This window comes from Papio anubis, chromosome 15 (assembly GCF_008728515.1).
Source record: "Papio anubis isolate 15944 chromosome 15, Panubis1.0, whole genome shotgun sequence".
Taxonomy (NCBI): domain Eukaryota; kingdom Metazoa; phylum Chordata; class Mammalia; order Primates; family Cercopithecidae; genus Papio; species Papio anubis.
Window position 1 is genome coordinate 4,508,363 of NC_044990.1, and position 27,142 is coordinate 4,535,504.

Sequence of the window (27,142 nt, forward strand, 5' to 3'; positions counted from 1 at the left end):
AAATCAGGGGTCTCCAACCCCCAGTCCGTGAGGAACCGGGCTGCACAGCAGGAGGTGAGGGGCGGTGAACAAGCATTACCGCCTGAGCTCCACCTCCTGTCACATCAGCAGTGGCAGTAGATTCTCATGGGAGCCTCAAACCCTGTTGTGAACTGCGCATGGAGGGGTCTAGGTGCTCCTTCTGAGAATCTAATGCCTGATGATGTGAGGTGAAATCATTTCATCCCAAAACCATCTGCCCCACCCCTGTCAATGGAAAAAATGCCTTCCATGAAACCAGTCCCTGCTGCCATAAAGGTTGGGGGCCACACCTTAGGTGATCAAGGTGGGGAAGCGAAAGAGGAAGCAAGTGAGTGATTTTGGCCAATAGAAGAATCATAATGAGGCCAGGCATGGTGGCTCACACCTGTAATCCCTATAGTTTGGGAGGCCAAGGTGGGTGGATCACCCAAGGTCAGGAGTTCGAGACCAGCCTGGCCAACATGGTGAAACCCTGTCTCTACTAAAAAATACAATACTATCCAAGAAGCAATTTTATAAAATTAAACAAAAATAACCCATATTTCTCAGTATGATTTTTTTTTTGAGATGGAGTCTTGCTCTATCACGCAGGCTGGTGTACAGTGACTATTCACAGGCTCTATCACAGAGCACTACAGCTTTGAACTCCTGGCCTCCAGCGATCCTCTCACCTCAGCCTTCTGAGTAGCTGAGTAGCTGGGATGCTCCACAATACCTGACTTAATCAAATTTTTGATCTTTGCAAATCTTACAGGTGAAACATGTGTTGGTTGGTGACTTGTAAGTTTTTGTCTCTTTATGAATGAAGAGGAGCATGTTTTATATTCTTACAGCCCTATGTGTCCCTTCCTGTGTGTTCTCTGTTCATGTCTTTTATCTTTGTATTGAGATTTTAGTCATTTTCTTATTTATCTTAGGAAAGCTTTCTCTGTTAAGAGAAATTAGCCCTTTGTGCTATGAGTTGTGAAAATGTGTTTCCCAGTTTTCCACGTGTTATTTTGATGTTGCTTATTATCTTTTTGTCATGCAGATTTTTTAATGCAGTCAAATTTTTAATCTTTGTGTTTCTTCTTTTTGTTTAGTGTTGTTTTGCTTTTCATCATGCTTAGAAATACCTTTCCTAGTCAGAGATTATACTTTAAAATTTTTTCCCACTATTTCTTTAAATAGTTTTATGTTTTCATGTTTACATTTAATTTTTCATCCGATTGAAATTTATCCTGGCATAGGATAAGAGATATGGAACCAACGTTTTTCTTTTCCAGATGGCTACTCCTTTTCCTCCTGTTGACTTGAAATGCCACCTTCATAATGTAGTAATTCTCAGTTTTAGGAGCTATTGCTGGACTTGCCTACTCTGTTCCTTGATTCATCTACTATAATTATTGTAATTTTATAAGAGACTTTAATATCTGATAGTTCTAGTCTATCACTATTGGTCTTTTCCAGTGTGCCTCTCTAATTTTTAAAAATTTAACCTCTGGTTAGCATTATTTTTAAATACATCTTTTCATATGTTATATAATATTAATTATTCAGATGTATACTTGAAATTTGACTGAGTTGGGAAAGGACTATTCCTTTTTTAAATAGTTCATATTCACAGGTAAAATTACAGGCTAATTATTTCAAAAATATCAAGGACTTGTCATCCATATAAAACTGGATTTTAAGACCGGGCATTGTGGCTCAAGCCTGTAATCCCAGCACTTTGGGAGGCCGAGACGGGCAGATCACGAGGTCAGGAGATTGAGACCATCCTGGCTAACACGGTGAAACCCCGTTTCTACTAAAAAATACAAAAAACCAGCCGGACGAGGTTGTGGGCGCCTGTAGTCCCAGCTACTCGGGAGGCTGAGGCAAGAGAATGGCGTAAACCCGGGGGGTGGAGCTTGCAGTGAGCTGAGATCGGTCACTGCACTCCAGCCTGGGCGACAGAGTGAGACTCCGTCTCAAAAAAAAAAAAAGGCTGGATTTTATACATGCAGCTTTTAACGGAACACTCTTTACATTTAGATTGAAACAATAATAGTAATACAGCATCCCTCAAAATTTGTTTTACATACATATTGTTCATATTCTGGTATAATTATATGTTCATTTAATTACTTTAAAGCTTTTGGCTGGACACAATGTCTCATGCCTGTAATCCTAGCACTTTGAGGGGCCAGGCTGAGACAATCACTTGAGCCCAGGAGTTCAAAACCAGCCTGGTCAACATAATGAGACCACATCTCTACAAAAGAATAGTTTAAAAATTAGCCGGGCGTGGTGGCATATGCTCATAGTCCCAGCTACTGGGGAGGCTGAGGCGAGAGGATCGCTTGAACCCAGGAGTTCGAGGCTATAGTGATTGTGATTGCGTCATTGCACTCCAGCCCCAGGCAACAGAGCAAGACTCTGTCTCAAAACTAAATAAAGCTTTTGAGAACGTTCTTCCATTTTCTCATTTTCTTAATATTGCTGTAAAGCAGTGTAAAAGACCGGAATAATTTACTTCAAATGACTGTCTTGTTTGAGGCCTAACTTACACACTGTGATACTGCTCATTGTAAAATCTTGGGCAAGCCACTTCTGTGCTCCGCAGTTCGCTCCTGTGTAAAACGGGGGGTGTTTAAAATTCCACAATTCTAAGAACTGCGAGAGAAGTCTTTCAATATATTGATTGCTGATATTCTTTCCAGGTCTCAGCTTCCACGTCTAGAAAAAGAGGGCCTTGTACTAAAATGATCTTGAATGTCTCTGATGGCATTATTTTCTCTCTCTCTCTTTCTTTTTTGAGACAGAGTGCTGCCCTCTCACCCAGGCTGGAGAGCAGTGGTACAAATCTGCCCTCATAGCTGCCTCAGCTTCCCAGGCTCAAGCACTCCTCCTGCCTCAGCCTCCCAGATGGCTGGGACTATAGGTGTGAGCCACGACATCTGGCTAATTTTTTATTTTTTGTAAAGATGGAGCCTCACTATGTCGCCTACGCTGTCCTCAAACTCCTAGCCTCAAGCGATCCTTCCTCCTTGGCCTCCCAAAGTGCTGAGATTACAGGCGTGAGCCGCCGCACCCAGCACTGGTGTTATTTTCAACATCCCAGCTCACATCGATGATCCTGATTCTGGATGAGCAACTGCCTGGTGGGTGGGAAGTCAAGTGCTAGGAAGAATGTTTGCTTGATTGTGCTTTTTATTCTGTGTTTTCTCCTTACATTACTAATTCTCTCTTCTGGGCAGTCTCTTTTAGCATCCTCTGACTGGCAAGAAGTACGTTCATCCAAACGGGCTAAAAGAAAAATGACATTATCTCAGCCAAAAGTTTTTGAAGATGTTGAAGAGGATGGCTTAGATGTACTACCAGCTTTTACATCAAGTTTGAAATGTGAAGGTGTGGAAAAGCTGTTGGATTTAAGTTGGACAGAGTCATGTAAACCAACAGCAACTGAACCACTATTTAGGAAAGTCAGTCCACTGGAAACATCTACTTCTAGCCTTTTTCATGTTTCTGCTCCAGCCTTTGGTTCCTCTCTTCCCCCGGCTGCCCGCTCTTACAGTCCTGCTTCCGTGCCTTTTGCCTCCCATGGTCAGGGAGCTGGTTTTGGTTTTGCTCCTCCTCCCAGACAGTTGGCTGCATCTCTATTCAGCCAAGGCCCTGTGCCTGGCAGTTGTGCTGACTGGATCCCACAGTCGGCATCTCATCCCACAGGACCTCTCCAGAAAGTACCTTGTGTACCCTTCTGTGGCTTTCCTTTTTCAGAGGGCTCATTGAGCTCCACACAGCCTGCTCCGCCACCACTTCCTGGAGGCTATACCCCCAGGCCTTCTGCTGGCACCTTCCCTGAGCTAGATTCTCCTCAGCTTCATTTCTCTCTTCCTACAGATCCTGATCCCATCAGAGGTTTTGGGTCTTATCATCCCTCTGTTTCCTCTCCTTTTCATTTTCAATCTTCCGCAGCCTCTTTGACTGCCAACCGTAGGGTGCCAATAGCCCCTGCCTTACCTAAGACTCTTTGCAGTCAGTCCTGGACTACCCCAGTAGATCTCTGTCTTCTAGAAGAATCAGTAGGCAGTCTCGAAGGAAGTCAGTTGCCTGGCTTTGGTTTTCAAAGTTCTGAAACAGAAAGTCATGAACTATCAGAAGTGCTTCTAGACAGCTGCTTTTTACAAATAAAATGTGATACAGCAGATGACAGTATCCCATGCTTTCCGGAAGTAATAGAGGAGGATGAAATAGTGTGCACACAACACTGGCAGGATGCTGTGCCTTGGACAGAACTCTTCAGTCTACAGACAGAGGTATGTGTCTTATTTCTCCTTAAATCTGTGATTAGCTGGCTTCATAGTTTAGAACAGTGCTACTCAAAGCAGCCGGTCAAGGAACTGTCTATTGTCAGTCTGTAGTGAAGTAAGGGGCTTGTGCACTGGGGTATAAGTCATACTGCTTCTTTCATTGAGGAACTCTTGCTACAAAACAAAACAGACAGCTGAACGAAACAGTGTGCTTGATGCTGGCTGGTGTTTCTCTATCAACATTAGACCAGAACCTCATGCTGGTGAATGTTACTATTCCTCACATGAAAATGAACATCCCCGAACAGATGATGGGGTGAAATCTTAATTTCCTAGATTCTAGAACTAATGGATTGTAATCCATTTAAATTTCCCACTGTGAAGTACAGCACAAGCACTTGTACATATACTCTAAATATTTTCACATAAGGTCATGGGAATACAGCTATTGTTCAGCATGTATATTGTGTTAGAGCTTATCATTCCGTTTGGCTTCTGCACTGGTACTAAGACCCAATCTTGCACCTGCGATTATTTGTTTTGATGTAAAGTCATTCAGTGAAATGGAAAGGCCTTGATGTAGCATAAAAGTAAGTGTGAGTCCCAGCCCACTTTGTGATTTGGGGCAAGTCAGGTAACCTGTCTGAGCCTCAGTTTCCTCATCCATATAGTGGAGATAATGATAGTGTCTACTTCACAGAGTGGGTTTGAGGTTTAAACAGGATAATGACAGCTGCCTAGTTTCCCTACTTGAGACAGTGCACGCACAAGCCTGCCGCGAGCATACTGCCGGTGGTCAAGAGTGTGGATCCCATGGCCACTCCTGGCTCTGCTGCTGGTTAGCTATGTGACTTTAGACAAATTGCTTCACCTTTCTGTGCCACCATGTTCTCATCTCCAGTGTGGGTGTGGTAATAGTTGTTGGGGCGATCAGACCCAACACCAGGTCATGGGGGTGACAAAGTCTGGTGGAGTCAAAGGATTGAGAAAAAGACAGTTTGAGAGAGAAAGGTGGGACACCAGTGGGCCATCGCTATCATGGAGGCTGTGAAGGCCTCGAGCTCTGGGAGCCCACAGTATTTATTGGTAATCCAACAAAGAAACAGGCGGCGGGAATGTGGAGGTCGAAAGGACACGTTGCATTAAGCACATGATTTACAGCTGTGATGGTTTAGCATTTATATGGAACATGTTCTGCTACTTGAGATAATGGGAATAGGAGCCTAGGAAGGCTAGAAGCAAGGAGCCAGCAAGTCTAGACACATTCCAGAGGACATTATGCAAGCCCTGCCTCAGTTTCCCTCCCAATACTCAGCTTTTTCCCAACAATAGTGCTCCGCAGGAAGTGGCTAAACATATAAAAGAACAGCACTTGGTACCAGTTCTCTATGGGTTGGTACATACTATTACTGCTGTCATTTTTCAAGGTATTGCCATAGATTCTTCAACCTGTGCACCTGCCTAGGGCCACACCCTGCTTTCTGCTCCCTGTGTTAGTTTCCCTAGGGCCTGGATTCTGTCTCCTTTGAGGTTAATATTCCCAAGCTCAGGCTTAGCACACCCTCCTCTGCATGTGATGGGGCAGGCAGATGATGGGGGGTGCAGGGAAGGTAGTTTTAAAGTACATGTTTAATGTAACAATTTTATACTTAGAAAAAAACTGTCATTTTCTCATTTCAGACTACATCAGGGTACATTTTTAGGTTAAACAAAAGGAATCATGCTGGAGATCATAGGCCTGTACAATACAGGGTCTATGACTGACAATCCGATATGGTATACTTAAACATTTGCTAAGAAGTCTATCTTATGTTAAGTACTCTTTCCACAAAAGGGAACAAAACAAAACAAAAGGGGTGGAAGAAAAGTTCTGGAAGTGGTGACTGAGTTTATGGCATTGATAAGTGATGGTTTGATGGTTTCGCGGGTGTGTACTTATCTCCAAACACGTCAAGTTGTATACATTAAATATTGGTGACTTTTTGTAGGTCAGTCATATTTCAATAAAGTGGGATTTTTTTAAAGAGGGAATCATGCTATTTAAAAGTTTGAGAAATACTGGTTCAATGCTCATTGCTAGTTGACAACACAGTAGGGTGACTATAGCTAACAATACATTGAATACGTCAAAATAGCTAGAAGAAAATATTTGAAATGTTGACAACACAAAGACATCATAAATGTTCGAGGCGATGGAGATCCTAAATACCCTGACCTATTTCACATTCTATGCATGTATTAAAATTTCATGTGTACCCCAAAATACGTACAAGTATTATGTATCAATAAAAAATGAAATAAAGCATTGCTAGAAGAAAAAAAAAGTACCACTTAAAACAATCTCTACACAGGAGCCTCTTCCCACACTTTTTATAAATGCCAGCAGATATGTAGTATTCATAGCATTTATGAGGTGCCAACCAATACTATGTCACTAGTGTATGAAGAACTTTATTTTACAGTAATAAACATATTAGAAACACTTTAACTGAAATTAATGGAAACTTATATTTATCACATAACTTCTTTTTTCATTTAATTTGTTAAAATTTTATTTTAGATGCAGAGGTACATGTACAGGTTTATTACATGGGCATACTGTGTTGTGCTGAGGTTTGGGCTTCTAATTATCTTGTTGCCCAAGTAGTGAACATACGTTTTTCAACCCTTGCCTCTCTCCTTCCCCGACTACATAACTTCTTATGTGATAAAATGTGAATAATATAACTTGCATTCGTTTTCTTAATTTTGTAGGATGGCTTCTGGAAACTTACACCAGAACTGGGACTTATATTAAATCTTGATACAAACGCTTTGCACAGCTTTCTTAAACAAAAAGGCATTCAATCTCTGGGTAAGTCACTATCTTCCCATTTATTAAGTCATTATTTTCACTCATTCATAAGCATGCTCCTAATTGTTATAAACTATTTTGTAAACTAGTGTACTAATGTAATAATTATGAAAGTTATATTTGAATGGAATTATATTTAACCATCAAAGGAAATGGGAGATGGGTTTCTAGTCATATTTTTGCCACTAATTAGGGTATTATCTGAGCAAATTTATTAGCATAAATAGCACCAACTGCTATAAAAAAAATCTCAGAAGCTTAACATAATCAAAGATTACTTTCTTGTCCCTATCACAGTAAAATATCAGTCAGGAAGAAAGTTCCACTGATGTGGTCATTTAGAGACCTTGACTCCTTCCATATTGTGACTCCCCCATCTTCAATATATGTCTTTAAAATTATACTGGTAAGAGAGAAGAACAAATATTACCCTGGCATCGTCCCCCTGCTAGACAAGAGGAAGAACACTAGTCACATAGCCCCATCCATGTACAAAGGCCTGAGAAATGTACAGTTAAGCTGTGTGTCCAGGAGGAGAAAACAGCTCTGATGAGCACCTAGCCAGCCTCTGCCAGAGGCAGTTGTTCAACCTCTGGATCTGTTTCCTGTCATGACGACACAGGGGATAGGTGAGGAAGTCCTGAGCATCCTTGACCCAGCAAGTAGTTTAAAGGTCAAATGCTAGCCCTAAGACAGGAGCTGTTTGTTTGTTTGTTTTGAGACAAGGTCTGGCTCCATTGCCCAGGTTGGAGTGCAGTGGTACTATCTTGGCTCACTGCAACCTCCACCTCCCAGGCTCAAGGGATCTTCCCACCTAAGCCTCCTGAGTAGCTGGGACTACAGGCACCTGCCACCATGCCTGACTAATTTTTGTATTTTTTTTTTTTGGTAGAGATGGGGTTTTGCCATGTTGTCCAGTGTGGCCTTGAACTTGTGAGCTCAAGCAATCTGCCCACCTTGGCCTCCGAAAGTGTTGGGATTACAGGCATGAGCCACTGTGCTCAGCCTGGAGATTTTTTTTTTTAATAAAATACACATTATTAAACAACTAGCCAATATGCGTGGATAGACAGAACAGCAGTGTCTCACTGGCCCACCATCACCTCTAAAATGCCAGAGTTTTCATATTCCAGGCTGGGTGAGTGGGCAAATGCATAACCTGTTTGACGTGACCTGCACTTGGCCGAAAAGGAGTGATGACAATTTACTTGAGGAGTGAGTGTTTGTTCCTGGAATAATAGAAGAGCCTGTATCTGACTAACTCTCCTGCCAATAACAGTTATTAACTTTGAATAAAATGTTCAAAACCATTCTTTGAAGGCCAGGAGAATAATCAAAAACAGGCAGAAACTAGAGTGAACATAATCTTTGAAAGAAAGCAAGCCAACTAGGTGGGCTCTACGTGTATCCAGCTTGTCACCTAAAGGCATTTCTCAGCTCATGAGACACAGTGGGAGGTTTGAACTAAAACAGGAAGTCTTTCTGGGATGAGGACATGGGGTTGGAGTTTGAGGTTGCCGAAGTGGCTGGAAGTTAAGGATTAAAATCCTATAAAGGAGGGAACCACAGAGCAGGGAGCTCTGAAATCTGCATCCAAATGCCCCTCAGATCCTTGGCTGTCTCCTAACCTATACATACACAGGGTGTAACCTCAAGGAATCCAGAAAAAAGCAACAGCTGGGAAGCTACAGAGCTAACCAGAGATTGCAGCTGCTGCCTAGTACTGGCCAGAGTTCAGAGTTCAAGTTGCTCCAAAACAGACTTTATGAATATCTTTCCATTGAAACCGTAAAAGGGTCATAAGGATCATATCTCACGATCAAGGACTATACCCCAGGACAAAGGGATAAGCCAGAATGGACCCATCCTAATAAAGCCTAAAACAAAGCCTACAGAGGATCCACCAGAACAAAACTGAACACTCTTTAGAGTAAGATAGCATAGCTGAGAGTCTCTAAGAGGTGTCATTTTTAATGTTCAGTATGGAATGAAAATTTAATAACATACAAAGAAGCAGGACAACATGACTTGTGATCAAGGGGAAAATGGGCTATAAATGCTGACCCACAGATGACCCAGATGTTAGAATTAGCAGACACAGACTTTAAAACTGCTTTTTAAAATATAGTGAAGGATTGACTTACCAGAAAAGGATGGAATGGGTGAATAAATGGCAGAATCTCAGCAAATAGATGGAAACTATAAGGAAGAACCAAATGGAAATCCTGGAACTGGAAAATATAGTATCTGCAATGAAAAGGTCATTGAATGAGCTTAACAACAGAATGGACAGAACAGGAAAAAAAATCATTTAATTCAATTGACAATGTACTCAATAAACTTATCTAAACTGAAATACAGAAAGAAAAAAATAGAATGAAAAATGAACAGAAGAGCCAAGACTGTCGAATGATATCAAAGGATTTCACATTTGTGTAACTAGGGTTTCAGAAAGTGAAAGGGTAGACAGAAAAATATTTGAACACTTGTAAAACTGATCAAAAACAACACCTTCCAGATCCAAGAAACTCAGCAGAACTCCAAGCACAATAAATACAAAAATGACCACATTTAGATAGGCCAGAGTCAAACTGTCGAAAACCAAAGATAAGCCAGGCACGGTGGCTCACACTTGTAATGCCTGCACTTTGGGAGGCCAAAGGGGGCAGATCACTTGAGCTCAGGATTTCAAGATCAGCCTGGCCAACATGGTGAAACCCCATCTCTACAAAAATACAAAAGTTAGCCAGGCATGGTGGCATGTACCTGTGGTTCCAGCTACTGGGAAGGCAGAGGTGGGAGGATCACCTGAGCCCTGGGATGTTGAGGCTGCAGTGAGCCATGATTGTGCCACTGCACTCCAGCCCAGGTGACAGAGTGAGATAAAAATTCAAGATAAATATATTGTCACGTGAGGCTGGAGCTCAGGGAAGAGGTCAGAATTGGAAAAGACGGGGAGAATTCTCAACGTGAGTAGTATTTAAAGCCTGGCTCTGGATGAGGTCACCCAAAGAAAGAAGGTAGTCTGAGCAGAGCAGGTGCTAGGACCAGCCTGCCACACGACAGTGTTTAGTGTTCAGACTGGACAAGAAACAGCAAAGACGCTGAGAAGGAGCGGACTGAGAAACAAGAGGAAAACTGGAGAAAATTGAGTCACAGATGCAAGGGGATGGGATTTCATGGATGTAACTTCTCCATGGGCTTTTCCTGTGTTTCTCTGTATTGCTGTGTATTGTCCGTGTTATTTTTCTGTAAGCATGTGCTTTTCTGCCTTTCTTCCTCTACATAGCCTCAAGCTGTCTGATTTTTTTCTCCGACTTGTTTTTATATCTGTACCCAACTTTGTCTTTTGTCCTCTTCTTCGTTTCTCTTTTATCGTCCCTTCTCCTTCTGAATTTGTTTTTTAAGTGACGCTGATACACATTAGGCATTTCATCAGTTTACTATTTATTAAATTATTCTTGGAGTTGTATGCTGCTTATTATGAATATTGCTTAAAAATTAGTCTAACATTTTGTAAATAATACCCAAAAAATAAGCCACAAAAGAATCTAGCAAATTAAACTGCTTTGTCTCCATTGATTTTTCTTTTGTGGGACAATGGCTTGGTGTTGTTATTTTGTTTTTAAAAATTTATTCAATTCCTTTTTTCTCTACTAAGAACATTATATTGCTTAATAAAAGCCCTCTTATGAGCAGTTTTGGCTACCTCAACGATGTAAAATTAATGGTGTATATGCAGATATGTGCATACTCTGCAAGGTCCTTTTGTCTTTTCTCAAAGTAATTGTATATTCTTAATTATAAGACAGAGATTTGGGGTTTTTTTTCCTTCCCTAAAACCATTTTTTGGCTGTGTGCTGTGGCTCATGCCTATAATCTCAACACTTTGGGAGGCCAAAGTAAGAGGATCACTTGAGTCCAGGAGTTGGAGGCTACAGTGAGCTCTGATCACACCGACTGCACTCCAGCATGACAGAGTGAGCCCCTGTGTCTCCAAAAACAAAAAACAAACAAAAAAAGCTGCTTGCATTTTTTAAATAAAAATGGGTTGTTAATTCTGAGTTCAACACATGTAAACATTCATTTTTCAATTTTGATATTTTGTAATATAGTAACATATCTTGGATACCTATAGGTACTAACCACTAGAAATAATTTGATACACCAGTGTAACTGGTCATATCTGTTGTTTATCTGTTGAATATTTAAGTTTACTCTTCTAAGCTATTTGTAACAGGAGCCTGAAAACTGGATTTCTTTCACTGAACTTCATGGCTCTCTGTGTGAAGATGGCAATCAAGGGGCACTCTGGGTACAGTCCAGTTTCCTGATGACCATCAGGATAATATGATAGGCACATGGTTCCAACTGTCTTCATTTTTTATTTAAATAGCAGGCTAATTAAGGACCTTGAAGAGTATTAGAGAGTTTCATGATCTGCTCATGTACTGTGATTTAACCATATTATAATTATTTAATGGGAATTTTATAAACAGGCACAGTTTGAGATGCAGAATTTCCAATAGACTTAATGGAGTTTGTTTCCTTTTAGGTGTAAAAGGAAGAGAACGTCTCCTGGACCTAATTGCCACAATGCTGGTACTACAGTTTATTCGCACCAGGTTGGAAAAAGAGGGAATAGTGTTCAAATCACTGATGAAACTGGATGACGCTTCTACTTCCAGGTGGCTTTAACTATAGTATTATGTAACTTATTTATATTTTCAACTATTTATTTAATAAACCTTACAAACAGCTATAGGGAATTATCTTACATGTGTAGACTACTTTATAAGTATGTAGGAAGAGAATTTGTTTGCAGGTGACAGCTTGCCCACAGTCTCCTGTGGCGGGCAGGGCTGATGTGGTATTTGTACCTTGGGCTGCACAGGAAACAGGCTCAGAGAGTTTTAGTGCAGCTCCCGCTGGAGCCCGTCGCTTCTGGCTCTGGATGTGGTACTCTTCGCTGCAGTGCGCTGATCCCCCGGCACTGGAGCCCGGCGCTTCTGGCTCTGGATGTGGTACTCTTCGCTGCAGTGCACTGATCCTGGGCGCCTCCAGAGGACCCACAATATGACTGTTGGGCCCAGCCCTGTTCCCAACAATGGCAGGGCCTGAGATAAGAATACAAATGGAAACCCACATACTATATGTCTAAGTATTTAAAAGTTATAAATCAAATTAGCAAACTATTAGATTAAATGTGTTCTAATCGCCTACCTTGACAAATACAACTTCATAACCACCTAGAAGGCCAGGTTCAAATTCGGCCCTTGGCTGACCCCTAGGACCCGAAGAGGCCTTGCATGCACACATGAATACCCCACCCTACCCATCAAAATGCCATCCAGACCCCATGCCAGTGCCCCCTCACCCCAGCCACCTTGCAGCACCAGTGAGATAGCAGCACTGTGCAAACTCAGGGTGACAGACCCAGGGAAGACCCTGAAAGTGGACTCAGGGCCATGTGGTCAGGGACGCTGGAGTTGCAGGGTCTGAACAGGAGGATATGGGCTCTGGGGTGGGCACATTCTCTTGTCCCTGCAGACCCCCACCCCATGGCGAGAGGGGCAAGACCAGAGCAGGATCCCTCTGACATACATATATATATAAGTATATACATACACATATGCACATACACACACATATACATACACATGTAATTGGCTTATGTTCTTTTTTTTTTTTTTTTTTTTGAGACGGAGTCTGGCTCTGCCGCCCAGGCTGGAGTGCAGTGGCCGGATCTCAGCTCACTGTGAGCTCCGCCTCCCGGGTTTACGCCATTCTCCTGCCTCAGCCTCCCGCGTAGCTGGGACTACAGGCGCCCGCCACCTCGCCCGGCTAGTTTTCTGTATTTTTTTAGTAGAGACGGGGTTTCACCGTGTTAGCCAGGATGGTCTCGATCTCTGACCTCGTGATCTGCCCGTCTCGGCCTCCCAAAGTGCTGGGATTACAGGCTTGAGCCACCGCGCCCGGCGGCTTATGTTCTTTTAAAGGCAAGATAAGGGGAAAACTAATCAAACTAATAAAAATATTATTGCAAGGGGGGTTTGGTAGAGGGGACAAGGATGGAAGCTCGGTTTCTCCTAGTGTGCTTTGTTTTGGAGTTTCGACTTTGGAACTATGTAAATATTTTACATAATAATGGATAAGATTGATATTTATTTATTTATTTATTTATTGAGATCATCTGGCTCTGTTGCCCAGGCTGGAGTGCCATGGTGCAATCTCAGCTCACTGCAACCTCCGCCCCCTGGGCTCAAGCCATCCTCCCACCTCAGCCTCCTGAGTAACTGGGACTACAAGTGTGCACCACCACACCCTGCTAGTTTTTGTAATTTTTGTAAAGACTGGGTTTCACCATGTTACCCAGGCTGGTCTCAAACTCCTGAGCTCAAGCAATCCTCCCACCTCACCCTCCTGAAGTGCTAGGATTACAGATGTGAGCCACCGTGCCCAGCCTGGGTATTAATTTAAGGTGACTTGGTACATAATTTGACTATATCTCTCTAGTGGGATAGTACCTAAGGATTAAAAAATATTATGAAGAAATCTCACTGGGAGTAGCCATGGTGTTAATAATACTTTTGATTTGTTATTTTGGAAGGTAGATATTAATATTGTTAGAAACTAATATGTATAAAATCAAATAAGTTAAACGAAACCCCTTGATTTCTTGAATTAGATCAGAGAATAGAGGAACATGTTACATGACACCATGCAAATGCAGTCAGCAAAGTCTGAAATGTGGGAAAATAAATGGCAAGAGAAAAATAAATGGCAATAGAAAAAAAAAGGTTGAGGATCAGAACCTGTAAATAAACCTTTAGAGACATATCAACCAAAAGCAAGGGTAGACCTTGTTTAGATCCTGATATGAACAAAACCCACTGCATTTAAAAAAATGAGACAGGGAAAATTAAATTAAATTAAATTAATTTAATTAAATTTAATTAAATAAAATTTAATTTTTAATTGTTTAATTAAAAATTAAAACAATTTTTAAGTGTCATGATTAAGAAAAAGTTCTCAAACACAAAACAGGTGTTCAGGAAGTTCTGGGCTAGGCAAATTGGCTCATGCCTGTAATCCAAGCACTTTGGGAGGCTGAGACGGGAGGATCACTTGAGCCCAGCAAGATCAAGCCCAGGAGTTTAAGACCAGCCTAGGTAACCAATGAGACCCCCATCTCTACAAAAACCTTTTTAAAATTACCCAGGCATTGCTGGGCACAGTGGCTCACACCTGTAATCCCAGCACTTTAGGAGGCCAAGGCAGGAGGATTGCTTGCTTCCAAGAGTTCAAACCAGCCTTGACCACATAGAAAGACCCTGTCTCCACAAAAAAATTAAAAATTAGCCAAGTGTGGTAGTGTGTGACTACTCAGGAAGCTGAGGTGGGGGGATTGCTTGAGCCCAGGAGGTCGAGGCTGCATTGAGTTGTGATCCTGCCACTGCACTCCAGCCTGTGCGACAAAGTGAGACCCTGTCTAAAAAAAAGGAAAATCATAATTTACTATATGTAATGTATACTTCCATTTTTAAAAAAGCAATACCTTCTCATTAGTTTGCCAAGAAAGATGAGAATTTATTCTTTTTTTTTTTCTATTTTGGGGGTTTTCTTTTTTTTTGTTTTTATTTATTTATTTTTTGAGGCCAGGTCTCATTCTGTCGTCCAGGCTGGCATGCAGTGGCATGATCTTGGCTCACTGCAACCTCCACCTCCCAGGTTCAAGCAATTCTCGTGCCTCAGCCTCCTGAGTAGCTGGGATTACAGGTGTGCACCACCATGCCAAGCTAATTTTTATAGTTGTAGTAGAGATGAGGTTTTGGGCCATGTTGGCCAGCTGGTCTCGAACTCCTGGCCTCAAGTGATCTGCCTGCATTGGCCTCTTAAAGTTCTGGGATTACAGGAGTGAGCCACTGCACCAGCCTAATTTTTGTATTTTATTTTAAAATAAACCAGTGCCACTTGCCAAGAGAATTAATTAAATAAATATCAAAGAAAAAACACTTTGAACAGCTAGGAGATGGGACTAACAAATTAGTATTTGACTTAATAGGCACATCCAAAGAGGCACTTACTCTATTTAGATCATTGCCAATTATTAATATTATAGCTGTTAGAACAAGTATAAACTTTGAACCTGCTTTTGAACTATAATATCACAAAGTATTAAAGCAAGATTTTCAAAATTGATCAAGTATATTCCAGCATATTGCTCTTACCACATTACTGCTATTGTGCCAGCAAAATGGTTTGTTGGCACTTTAGTACGTAAGACAAAATGATTTTAGACTGGGCATGGTGACTCACACCTGCAATCCCAGCACTTTGGGAGGCTGAGGCGGGCAGATCACGAGATCAAAAGGTTGAGACCATCCTGGCCAACACAGTGAAACACTGTCTCTACTAAAAATACAAAAATTAGCTAGGCATGGTGGCACGTGCCTGTAATCCCAGCTACTCAGGAGGCTGATGCAGGAGAATCGCTTGAACCAGGGAGTCAGAGGTTGCAGTGAACTGAGATCGTGCCACTGCACTCTAGCCGGGTGACACAGTGAGACTCCATCTAAAATAAATAAATAGATTTTTTTTACTCCCTGTTTATTGCATATTTGAAGCTTTTTCTATATTTTCTATTTCAAGATGTACGTAACATTGATGTAGGAGCACATTACATGGGGGTGTAGGCACAAGATTTTCTTACTAGTGGAATGGTGAACCAAAAAGTGTAGAGGCCACTGGACTGAAGGAGGCCAGCTGAATTAGTGAAAATATTCAAAGCCAGTTTTGTTGTTTTCAGCAGTTAGTAACTATAAGTAGATGAATATTTACCAGGAAACATTGGTCTTTTACCCATTTTGGCATGCTTCTTATTTAGTATGTTCATTCTATCATGACATTCAGTGAACATTTATTGAGTGCCTACTGTGTACCAGGGACTAGTAAGCATGTTAAGTTTATAAGCTTTGTTAATTTCCACCACAAACCCATAGGACCTCATGTTATTCTCGTAATAGAGGAAACTGAGATTCCCAGTGTTGAATGAAAGCCACACAGTATCACATGACCAATATCATGTGATTGCAGAGTCAGGACTCAAACCCAGCTCTTAACCACCACGCTATACTGACGGCCCTTTCCCAGTTCACAGGGAAAAATCAGGAACAGGGAGAGAATTTTCAAAATATTAAGTTTCCCCCATAGAATTTTCTGAAAAACTTTGATGTATGTTGCCACTTGTTCACTAACAAGTTCTAGCAGATGATAGAACAAGTGAGGAAGTAACTAATTAATATTAATGAACAATCTCAGAATTTTTCTGAGTGTTGAATAGACTTGTATATTCAACAGTCTCAAATATTTGACACCATTTAGTGGACACAGACGTGACTCGATATGCTTATTCTACCAAGTTATTCCTGGTTTACGTGACACAACTGAATATATGCCAGTTTCATGGCGGACTCTCAGATATTCTGAAGGTACCTAATCAAGTTGGTGCAGTGGGAAGGAGAGAGAAACAGAAGCCTCATTTGTGAAATAGTACTTGAGTTTGTGCGTGAAGAATGGATAGGATTTAGATTGAGAAGCATGGAAAGGGGACAACCATAAACAACTGTAGAGAAGCTGGAACTCGAGCTGTCCTGTAGGCAGCAGGGATGCCTGGAGGCACGTGGAAGCCAGGAAGTGGTGGGCACGGGACACTTGACAATGCAGTGCATAAGCTCAAGGTCAGACGGGTAGAAGTCCCGTAAGATGTCAAGGAAAACTGCTTTTATTAAATATCTTAATTTTTGGCAGAATCATTTTGTCTGATACAATGTGATGGGTTTAGTACCATATTACATTTCACATATTGTTATATTCTGAAATCTGAAACATTTTTTTTTAATCTAGGAATATTCCCTGGGCTTTTGAGGCTATAAAGAAAGCAAGTGAATGGGTAAGAAGAACTGAAGGACAGTACCCATCTATCTGCCCACGGCTTGAACTGGGGAAAGACTGGGACTCTGCCACCAAGCAGTTGCTGGGACTCCAGCCCATAAACACCGTGTCCCCTCTTCATAGAGTCCTTCATTACAGTCAAGGCTAAATCAAATGAAACTGAATTTTAAACTTTTTGCATGCTTCTATGTAGAAAATAATAGAATGATAATAGATACTTATAATGAAACTTCATTAAGGTTTTATTCAGTGTAGCAATTACTGTCTTTAAAAATAAAGTAAGTGGAAGCAGAATTACTTTAATCAACTAACAAGCAATAATAAAATGAAACTTAAAATATTTCAGTTTTCTGTGTCTCCTTGGTTTTTGTTACTTTTTTAAATATTTTTTATTTTTTTGAGACAAAGTTTTGTTCTTGTTGCCCAGACTGGAGTGCAATGGCGTGATCTCAGCTCACTGCAATCTCCTCCTCCTGGGTGCAAGCAATTCTCCTGCCTCAGCCTCCCGAGTAGCTGGGATTATAGGCGCCTGCCACCACGCCCTGCTAATTTTTTGTATTTTTAGTAGAGACAGGATTTCACTGGGTTGCCCAGGCTGGTCTCGAACTCCTGACCTCAGGTGATCCACCCACTTTGGCATCCCAAAGTGCTGGGATTACAGGCATGAGCCAGTGCGCCGGCCTGTTGTTGTTGTTTTAGAGATGGTCTCAATCTGTGTCCCAGGCTGGAGTGCAGTTGTGCGATCATAGCTCACTGCAGCCTCAAACTCATGGGTTCAAGGGATAGTCCCGCCTCAGCCTCCCAATTAATTGAGACTATAGGCATGTAGTCCCACCCAGCTAATTTTGGGGTGTACTTTTTGTAGAGATGGGGTCTTGCTATGCTGCCTAGGCTGGTCTTGAACTACTGGCCTCAAGCGATCCTCCCACCTCAGCCTCTGAATGTGTTGGGATTACAGGCATGAGCCTCTGCACCCAGCTAGTGTTTCAGAGCTTTAAGGTGATGAGAGATGCTTGCTTCTGGATGGTCCTGGGAGCCTGTGTCCTCACATTCAGGAGTCCAGTGGAAAGCTGGCTCAGCTGGACTGAGCAAGCGGAGAAGAAACATGGTCTTTCGTAGGGGATCTGTCAGGGTGGTGGGAGAAATTATAAAAATTAAGTTGTAGGAAATAGACACAAACCTTCTTGGAGGGTCAGGAGGTTTGCACAGCTTCAGTAAAAGATTTGGCTGAAGGCAGCTGAATTCTCTTAAAAGCTTAGGGCGTGGATACATAGGAATGTAGAGGAGTTTAAATAGCTTATTTACTCATGTGCTCCTAAGACTGACCTTTGATCATTTGTGGGCGCATGACTGCTCTCAGGAGGTCAGCAATGTTAATTACCCTCTAGTGGTGTCTACTTGAGACCTTTGTCATTAAATCTGTACTGAATAAATGCTTGGAGCCCCAGCCTGTCAGGGCCGTGGCTGCTGACTCTTTATAGCACCCTCCTCGGTGTCTGGGAGCTGCCCAGTCCCCTAGCCTGCTCTTTCATGGGATACCTGTGTCTGAGTGCATTTCTTCATCCATCACATGGCCAGCGTCTGTAGGTCGCCCCCAGCAAGTTACTGACAGTTTGAAAATTACACAGGATTGGTTGCTGAGTTGGATATTTTAGTCAACATTTATTAAGCCCATGCCTCAGCAGTAGTTGACTTTTGTCTAAAGGGAGAGAAAGAAATTCTAGTTTTCCCAAACGTCCAATGCTCCAACCAAAACATACTGAATCAAGATTTCCAGAAGAAAATGCTGGCAACTTGGATATTTAATAAGTGCTCCAGATTATCAAGCACATTTGAACACAATGGCCCAGGTGGCCGTATCTCAAAGTGTGAGTCTGTGAACTGGCATTGTCTGCCTCACTCGGGAGCTCATCAAGACAGGCAGAATCTCTGGTCCCATTCGAGGCTATTGAATCAGAAGCTGCATTTTTATTTAGCAAGGCCCCCAGGCGACTCCTGTGCATGTTTATAGTTGAAGGGCTAGTGGACTGCGGTGACAGGAACATATTTAGTGCTTGTGCAGGGCCTTGTTTTAAGAACCCATGATGCTTGTGCACAGTGGAACATCCCATCAGTCCAATTGTTGGGAGAAAAGCGGAGGCAAGACTTCTAGTCTGATATCATATGAAAAGAGCCTTGGAACAAGTTACGAGTCCAGAGTTTAAAACCTCTTGTGGCCTATGGAACACCAGGCTCTGTGCTTAAGAGTGGAAGGCTGCACTACAGCCTAAGCCCAGGGCATAAAACCCCTCGTGGCTTGGATGGAATCCAGGACTCAGGGCATAAAACCCCTCAGTGGCCTCTGGAATGTGTCCAGACTTGCTGGCTCCTTGCTTCTTGCTCTCCCAGGATCGTAAATTGATTGTATTTTCAAAACAAAAAAACAACCCCATTAAAAATGGGTAAAAGAGCCGGGCGCGGTGGCTCAAGCCTGTAATCCCAGCACTTTGGGAGGCCGAGACGGGTGGATCACGAGGTCAGGAGATCGAGACCATCCCGGCTAACATGGTGAAACCCCGTCTCTACTAAAAATTACAAAAAAAACTCGCCGGGCGAGGTTGCGGCGCCTGTGGTCCCAGCTAGGCGGGAGGCTGAGGCAGGAGAATGGCATAAACCCGGGAGGCGGAGCTTGTAGTGAGCTGAGATCCCGCCACTGCACTCCAGCCTGGGCGACAGAGCGAGACTCCGTCTCAAAAAAAAAAAAAAAAAAGGGGTAAAAGATATAAACATACACTTCTCAAAAGAAGCCATACCAGTGGCCAACAAACATATGAGAACATAGAACTACCGTTTGACATTGCAATCCCATTACTGGGTATACATCCAAAGGAAAATAAGTTCTACCTAAAGGACACATGCACTGTATGCTCATCTCAGCACCACTGACAATAGGAAAGACATAGAATCAACTGAGGTGCCCATCAATGGTGGACTGGATAAAGAAAATGTGGTACATATACACCATGGAATACTACACATTCATAAAAAATAAAATAAAATAATGGCTGGGTGCAGTGGTTCAGGACTGTAATCCCAGCACTTTGGGAGGCTGAGGCGGGTGGATCACCTGAGGTCAGGAGTTCGAGAGCAGCTTGGCCAACATGGTGAAACCCCATCTCTACTAAAAATACAAAAATTACCCGGGCATGATGGCGGGCACTTGTAATCCCAGCTACTTGGGAGGCTGAGGCAGGAGAATCGCTTGAACATGGGAGGCAGAGGTTGCAGTGAGCCAAGATCGCACCATTGCACTCCAGCCTGGGCAACAAGAGTGAAACTCCGTCTCAAAAAAAAAAAAAAAAAAAAAAAAGAAAGAAAGAAAAGAAATCATGTGCTTTGCAGCATCATGGATGCAGCTGGAAGTCATTATCCTGAGCAAATTAATGCAGGAACAAAAAACCAAATACCATATGTTCTCACTCATAAGTGAAAGCTAAACAATGGGTGCTCATGGACATCAAGGTGGCAATAATGGACACTGGGGAGTTCTAGAGGGGGCTCAGCAGAAAACGGCACAGGTTGAAAAACTATTGGGTCCTATGCTCAGTACCTGGATGATGCAATCAATCATACCCCAAACCTCAAAATCACACAATATTACCAATAAACCTGCATATGTACTTCCGAATCTAAAATAAAAGTTAAATTGTACCAAAAAACTAAGCTCAAAAAGTAAAAAAAAAAGTCCTTTGCCCATTAAAAAACAAATAGTAAAAGAATACAAGAATCATCCTATATCAGAAATCTGTATTAATGTAATTTATCATATTCATTGATTAAAGAAGACATACCTTACAATTATCTCAATAATGCAGGAAAAGCATTCACTAAAATTCAGCCTGCACCTGTGACTTTAAAAATTAACAAAAACTAGGAAACCTCCTTAACTCAACAAAGAGAATCTACCAAAATACCTACCAAGAACATCATATTAATGACATAATATTGACAGCATTTTCTTTAAAGCCTGGAATTAAACAAAAATGCTATCTGTTCACTGCTTCCATTTAACAATATACCGCAGAGCCTAACCAGTGTAGAAAGTCAGTGTAGCAAGTAAGTCTGTAGAATAACTCCTTAATCTAATGAGAGAGTTTAGGAAGATTTCTAGATGCAGGCTCAACATAAATAAAAATTAATAGCTAAATCAAGGATGCAGGTTGAAATCTTTACAGTAATTACTAAAAACATAGAAAACAAGTATGTGACTTCGAAGGTAATGACAGAGGGTGAGAAGGAAAAAATTACATTATTAAAATTCAATCAAACGAAAACAGAACATCAGTAGGAATATAGAAGAGTTAAATAAAATAATTAACAAATAGATGTACATAGAATGCTGTTCTCAACAATGCATAATACGTGTTCTTTTCAAACGTACAGAAAACATTTGACGATATAGACCAAATTCTGGGCCATAAAGCAAGTCTAAACAAATTTCAAAGAACTAAAATAAAAAAATACATAGTATGTTCTGTGTCCACAACACAATATAATCAGAAATCAAAAATTTAAAGATAAATACAAAATTCTCAAATGTTTGGAAATAAGGAAGTATACTTCTACATGACTCATGAGTCAAAAAAAAAAAAAAAGCACAGTGAAAATTGGAAAACAGTTTGAACTAAGTAAAATAAAAACACTGCAAATAAAAATTTATGGGATGAAGCTAAAGCAATTCTTAGAGGAAAACTTAAAACGGTAAATAGAAAAGAGAGTGGTTGACACTCTAAGAATTATCCATGTCAAGAAGTCAGGAAAAGAACAAATTAACCCAAAGAGTACAGAAGAAAATACGAAATATAATAGTAATTGATGAAACAAAAAATAAATAAAAAATAGAGACCACCAATAAGGCCAAAAATTTGGTACTTTTAAAAGACTAGTGAAATTGACAAATCCCTGGTGAGACTAATGAAAAGAAAAAAGAGGAGAAGGCATCAAGAAAGCAATGTACGGAATAAAAAAGGGAACACCTCATAGACATTAAAATGGAAAAATGATATTGTGAACAATTTGATGTCAAGACATTTGCAAAGTTAGATTAAATGGACAAATGCTGGGAAAACTATAATCTATCAAAATGGGCAAAAGAAATAAAATTATTAAAAAATTCTATATATGGAATTGAGCCATAATTTAAAGACTTCTCTCCAGAGAAAACTCTAGGCCAATGTGCCTTCACTGGTGAATTTCACTGTACACTTAAGAAGGAAAAAAATCAGCATGCATACATTCACCCAGAGAATAAAAACAGAGAAAATGAAATCTAACTCATTTTACGAAGCCAAGATTTGAAAAAAATATGAGAAAGGAAAATTATAACCAATCTCCCAGATGACATGAATTTGAAAATCCTAAACAAAATATTAACAAACAGAATCTGGCAATGTAATAATAACTTAATAATTTAATAATTATTTAACAAAATAATACAAAATAATACAGCACAACTAAATTATGTTTTTTCCAGGAATGTGCTGGTTTACCACTTAATCAATTAACTACATCAACGCAAAGACTTAGAAAAATATTTAAAAATTCAACATCCATTCATGATTAAAAAAAAAAAAACTCTTAGCAAACTAAAGGAATTTCTTTTTTCTTTCCTTCTTTTTTGTTTGTTTTGTTTTTTGAGACAGAGTCTCACTTTGTCATCCAGGCTGGAGAGCAGCGGTGCGATCTTGGCTCACTGCAACCTCTGCCTCCTGGGTTCAAGTGATTCACATGCCTCAGTCGGAGTAGCTGGGATTACAGGCATGTGCCACCACACCTGGCAAATTTTTGTATTTTTTAGTAGAGACAGGGTTTCACCATGTTGCCCAGGCTGGTCTCAAACTCCTGGTCTCAAGTGATCTGCACCGCTCGGCCTCCCAAAGTGCTGGGATTACAGGTGTAAGCCATGGTGCCTAGCCAAGAAATTTCTTAATCTGATAAATGGTAGCTAACACACACACACACACACACACAAACACACAGACATACACACACACATTCGTAAAGCAATTGGAGAGACGTTGAAAGCCTTTCCTTTGAGAATGGAACTGTATGTTGATGGTTGCTATTGCCACTTCTAATTCTACACTGTACTGAAGGTTCTAGCCAGTGCTAGGGGAGAGAAATGACTGAAATGGAAAAAATACAGTTTATTATTTTCACATGATGTAATCATCTATCATAAAATCCAAAAGAATCTATAGATAAATTAGTAGAACTCGGCCGGGCGTGGTGGCTCAAGCCTGTAATCCCAGCACTTTGGGAGGCCGAGACGGGCGGATCACGAGGTCAGGAGATCGAGACCATCCTGGCTAACATGGTGAAACCCCGTCTCTACTAAAAAAATACAAAAAACTAGCTGGGTGAGGTGGCGGGCGCCTGTAGTCCCCGCTACTCAGGAGGCTGAGGCAGGAGAATGGCGTGAACCCGGGAGGCGGAGCTTGCAGTGAGCCGAGATCCGGCCACTGCACTCCAGCCTGGGCGACAGAGCGAGACTCCGTCTCAAAAAAAAAAAAAAAAAAAAAAAAAGACTCTCAGGGTGTCAGGACTTACCAAAAGATGAATGAAAGTGGGGAATGCAAAGAGCTGGAGGCTTCCTCTGAGCTCCCCGTTTGGATGTAAATGGCAGTTAAAGGTTCAGTAGGAAGAGCTGGGAGCAGGTCTGCATCTTCGTCAGGTGTGGCGGAGGCTGCTGGCCTGGATTTCTGTTCTCCCACTTAACATCAGCTCTCATTCTTCTTCCTTGGGAGATAGTGAAAAGGAAAACAGCTCAGGTTTCCAAATGATATATATTGCCTCTGTATAAACGTCAGAACTAGGTTTTGGGAGGCCAAAACTTTATGTAGTTGCAGGACCCTTTTTAGGAAAAGAATACAAAACTACAAATGCAAGATTAGGTTCAAAAACAAATTTAGGGCCGGGCGCGGTGGCTCAAGCCTGTAATCCCAGCACTTTGGGAGGCCGAGATGGGCGGATCACGAGGTCAGGAGATCGAGACCATCCTGGCGAACACAGTGAAACCCCGTCTCTACTAAGAAATACAAAAAATAGCCGGGCGAGGTGGCGGCGCCTGTAGTCCCAGCTACTCGGGAGGCTGAGGCCGGAGAATGGCATGAACCCGGGAGGCGGAGCTTGCAGTGAGCTGAGATCCGGCCACTGCACTCCAGCCTGGGCTACAGAGCGAGACTCCGTCTCAAAAAAAAAAACAAAAAAAACAAAAAAAACAAAAAAAAAACAAATTTAGAATGAGAAAGACATAATCATATTTTACTAATGTACAAAAGCTGACAAATTCCAAAACATCGCCCAGAGCCTTGGATGGGGTGATGCAGCAGAAACAATCAGCTCCGGAAAGTCCCCGTGCGCATGCGTCTTGGTGGGCCTGGAGGGGAAGCATTCCCTTCAGGCCAGATCCAGCCATCCCGCTCCCGGCTGGTATTAGGTCAAGAATGAAAAGCAGGGAAATGGGCCTGGCAAAAAGAGAACTTTGGTTTCTCCCTTTGGGGAAGAGACTATTTAAAATGCGCACATATCTTCCATTAAGAGGGAGTAGGAATATTTTTTTATCTGCTCATTTTTATAGTCCTAAATGTTTTTATGATAAGAACATTAAAAATAAAATAGGAGAAGGAATGACCATTTTCCCACTATGGTTGTTTGCCCCGGCCGTGTGAGCCCCGCTCCCCTCACCACCCCGGGCTCAAGGGCACTTTCCTCGTGGATTTCCCACCACACCCAGGCACTGTGCCGTCCCCTCTCCCCCAGGCAATCCCCTCTCACACGGCATTCCCCACCCCCACCCCCGGCCCGTTGCTGCTTCGGGCAACACGGTCCTTCATCCATGGCTATTCGAGAAAACACCTAGATTAACATAAAATGCTAAAGTTCCACCTGGAGATTCTAAGTGACATTTTCCTCAAGTGGTGAGAGGTGATAACATGCTAGCAGCCCTCGCTCGCTCTTGGCGCCTCCTTGGCCTCCGCGTGCACTCTGGCCGCACTCGAGCCCTTCAGCCCGCCAGCGGCGCCGTGGGGGCTCCTCTCTGCAGCTGGCCGAGGCCGGAGCCGGCTCCCTCTGCTCCAGGAGAGGTGTGGAGGGAGAGGCACGGGCGGGAACCAGGGCTGTGCCCCGCGCTGGGGCCTGCGAGGGTTCCGGGTGGGCGTGGGCTTGGCGGGCCGCACTCAGCGCTGCCAGCGGGCGCCTGCTGTGCTTGGTCTGAGGCGGGTCCGGTGCATGGACTGCCATTGCCTCTTCGTGGGGTCGTTGGTCACGATGGCGGGTCTCCATCTCTTTCTCGCTTCCCCTCTTTTCCTCTTGGTTGTCTGGAACCCGGGCTGCCGGAGTGCCTGCGCTGGGTGCCGCAGGGTGCAGCCGGGAGTGCCACTGAGGTGAAGCCAGCTGGGCTTCTGGGACCTGTGGGGACTTGAAGAACTTTTCCCTGTAGTGAAAGGATTGTAAACGCACCAATCAGCACTCTGTGTCTAGCTAAAGGTTTGTAAACACACCAATCAGCACTGTGTCTAGCTAATCTGGTGGGGACATGGAGAACTTTTGGGTCTGGCTATAGGATTGTAAATGCACCAATCAGCACTCTGTGTCTAGCTAAAGATTTGTAAATGCACCAATCAGCACTCCATCAAAATGGACCAATCAGCTCTCTGTAAAATGGACCAATCAGCAGGATGTGGGTGGGGCCAGATAAGGGACTAAAAGCAGGCCACCCCAGCAAGCAGGGGGCAACCAGGTTGTTTGGGTGTCTTTGTGTGCTGTGGAAGCGTTGTTCTTTTGCAGCTAATAAATCTTGCTGCTGTTCATACTTTGGGTCTGTGCTGCCACTATCCGCTGTCACACTCACCACGAAAGTCTGCAGATTCACTCCTGAAGCCAGCGAGACCACAAACCCAACAGAAGGAATGAACAACTCCAGACGCGCTGCCTTTGAGAGCTGCAACACTTACTGCAAAGGTCTGCAGCTTTACTCCTGAAGTCAGCAAGACCACGAACCCACTACTTCAGACACATCTGAACATCTGAAGGAACAAACTCCAGACACACCATCTTTTTAAGAACTGTAACACTCACCGCGAGGGTCCGCAGCTTCATTCTTGAAGTCAGCGAGACCAAGAACCCACCAATTCCGGACACAGTGGGAAGGAAGGAGGAAAAGAAGGAAGTCAGAAGGGAGGAAATCCCAAAGGGTTGGGAAATACTGATAAACAGTGTCCATCAAGAGACTGTGACGACCTTGACCTAAAACAGTGGCTCTCCATGCAAAGTACTAGGCAGCAGTAGCTGTGTTACATGAAAGGGGTCCTAATCCATGCCCCAAGAGAGGGTTCTTGGCTCTTGTGTAAGAAGGAATTAGAGGCGAATGCATAAAGTGAAAGCAAGTTTATTAGCAAAGTAAGGAATAAAGAATGACTACTGCATAAGCAAAGCAGCAGCATGGGCTACTTGACCAGAAATATTTAGAGTTATTTCTTGATTATATGCTCATCAAGAGGTGGATTATTCCTGAGTTTTCCAGGAAAGGTGTGGGCACTTCCTGGAACTGAGGATTTCTCACCTTTTAGACCATATAGGGTAACTTCCTGATGTTGCCATGGCATCTGTAAACTGTCCTGCTGATGGTGGGAGTGTCTTGTAGGCATGCTAGTGTATTATGATTAGCATATAATGAGCAGTGAGGACAATCGGAGGCCACTTTGATTACCATCTTGGTTTTGGTGGGTTTTAGCAGCTTCTTTACTGCAACTTGTGTTGTGAGCAAGGTCTTTACGACCTGTGTCCTGTGCCAACCTATGTCATCATCCTGTGACTTAGAAAGCCTAACCTCCTGGGAATGCAGCCAAGTAGGTCTCAGTCCTATTTTCCCAGCCCCTATTCAAGATGGAGTCGCTGTGGTTCAAACACCTCTGACAGATGCATCCCCTGGGAAGTTGTTAGAAATGCCAGTTGTTGGACCCCCCTCCGACTCACTAACTCAGAAACTCAAGCTGGGGCC

General features: G+C 42.5%; 1 protein-coding gene and 2 long non-coding RNA genes across 3 annotated transcripts in view; 1 reads left to right on the forward strand and 2 right to left on the reverse strand.

The window, feature by feature from the left end:
* Nucleotides 1-17,443, forward strand: part of PARP4 (poly(ADP-ribose) polymerase family member 4) — a 93,314-nt gene extending 75,871 nt beyond the window's left edge. The window contains exons 31-34 of the mRNA XM_003913681.5: nt 3,243-4,301; nt 7,050-7,149; nt 11,705-11,837; nt 17,056-17,443. Of these exons, the coding sequence (XP_003913730.2) occupies nt 3,243-4,301; nt 7,050-7,149; nt 11,705-11,837; nt 17,056-17,251 (1,488 nt within the window). The 3' untranslated portion in view covers nt 17,252-17,443. The remainder of the gene's footprint in view (nt 1-3,242; nt 4,302-7,049; nt 7,150-11,704; nt 11,838-17,055) is intronic.
* LOC116270549 lies at nt 9,300-24,105 on the reverse strand. The gene is made up of 3 exons (XR_004178628.1): nt 23,692-24,105; nt 12,030-12,266; nt 9,300-9,396 (listed from the first exon to the last, which is right to left on the reverse strand). It is a non-coding gene; the product is annotated as an uncharacterized LOC116270549 (long non-coding RNA).
* On the reverse strand, nt 17,328-19,601 carry LOC116270550. The gene is made up of 2 exons (XR_004178629.1): nt 18,643-19,601; nt 17,328-18,227 (listed from the first exon to the last, which is right to left on the reverse strand). It is a non-coding gene; the product is annotated as an uncharacterized LOC116270550 (long non-coding RNA).
* Nucleotides 24,106-27,142: the final 3,037 nt, after the last annotated feature.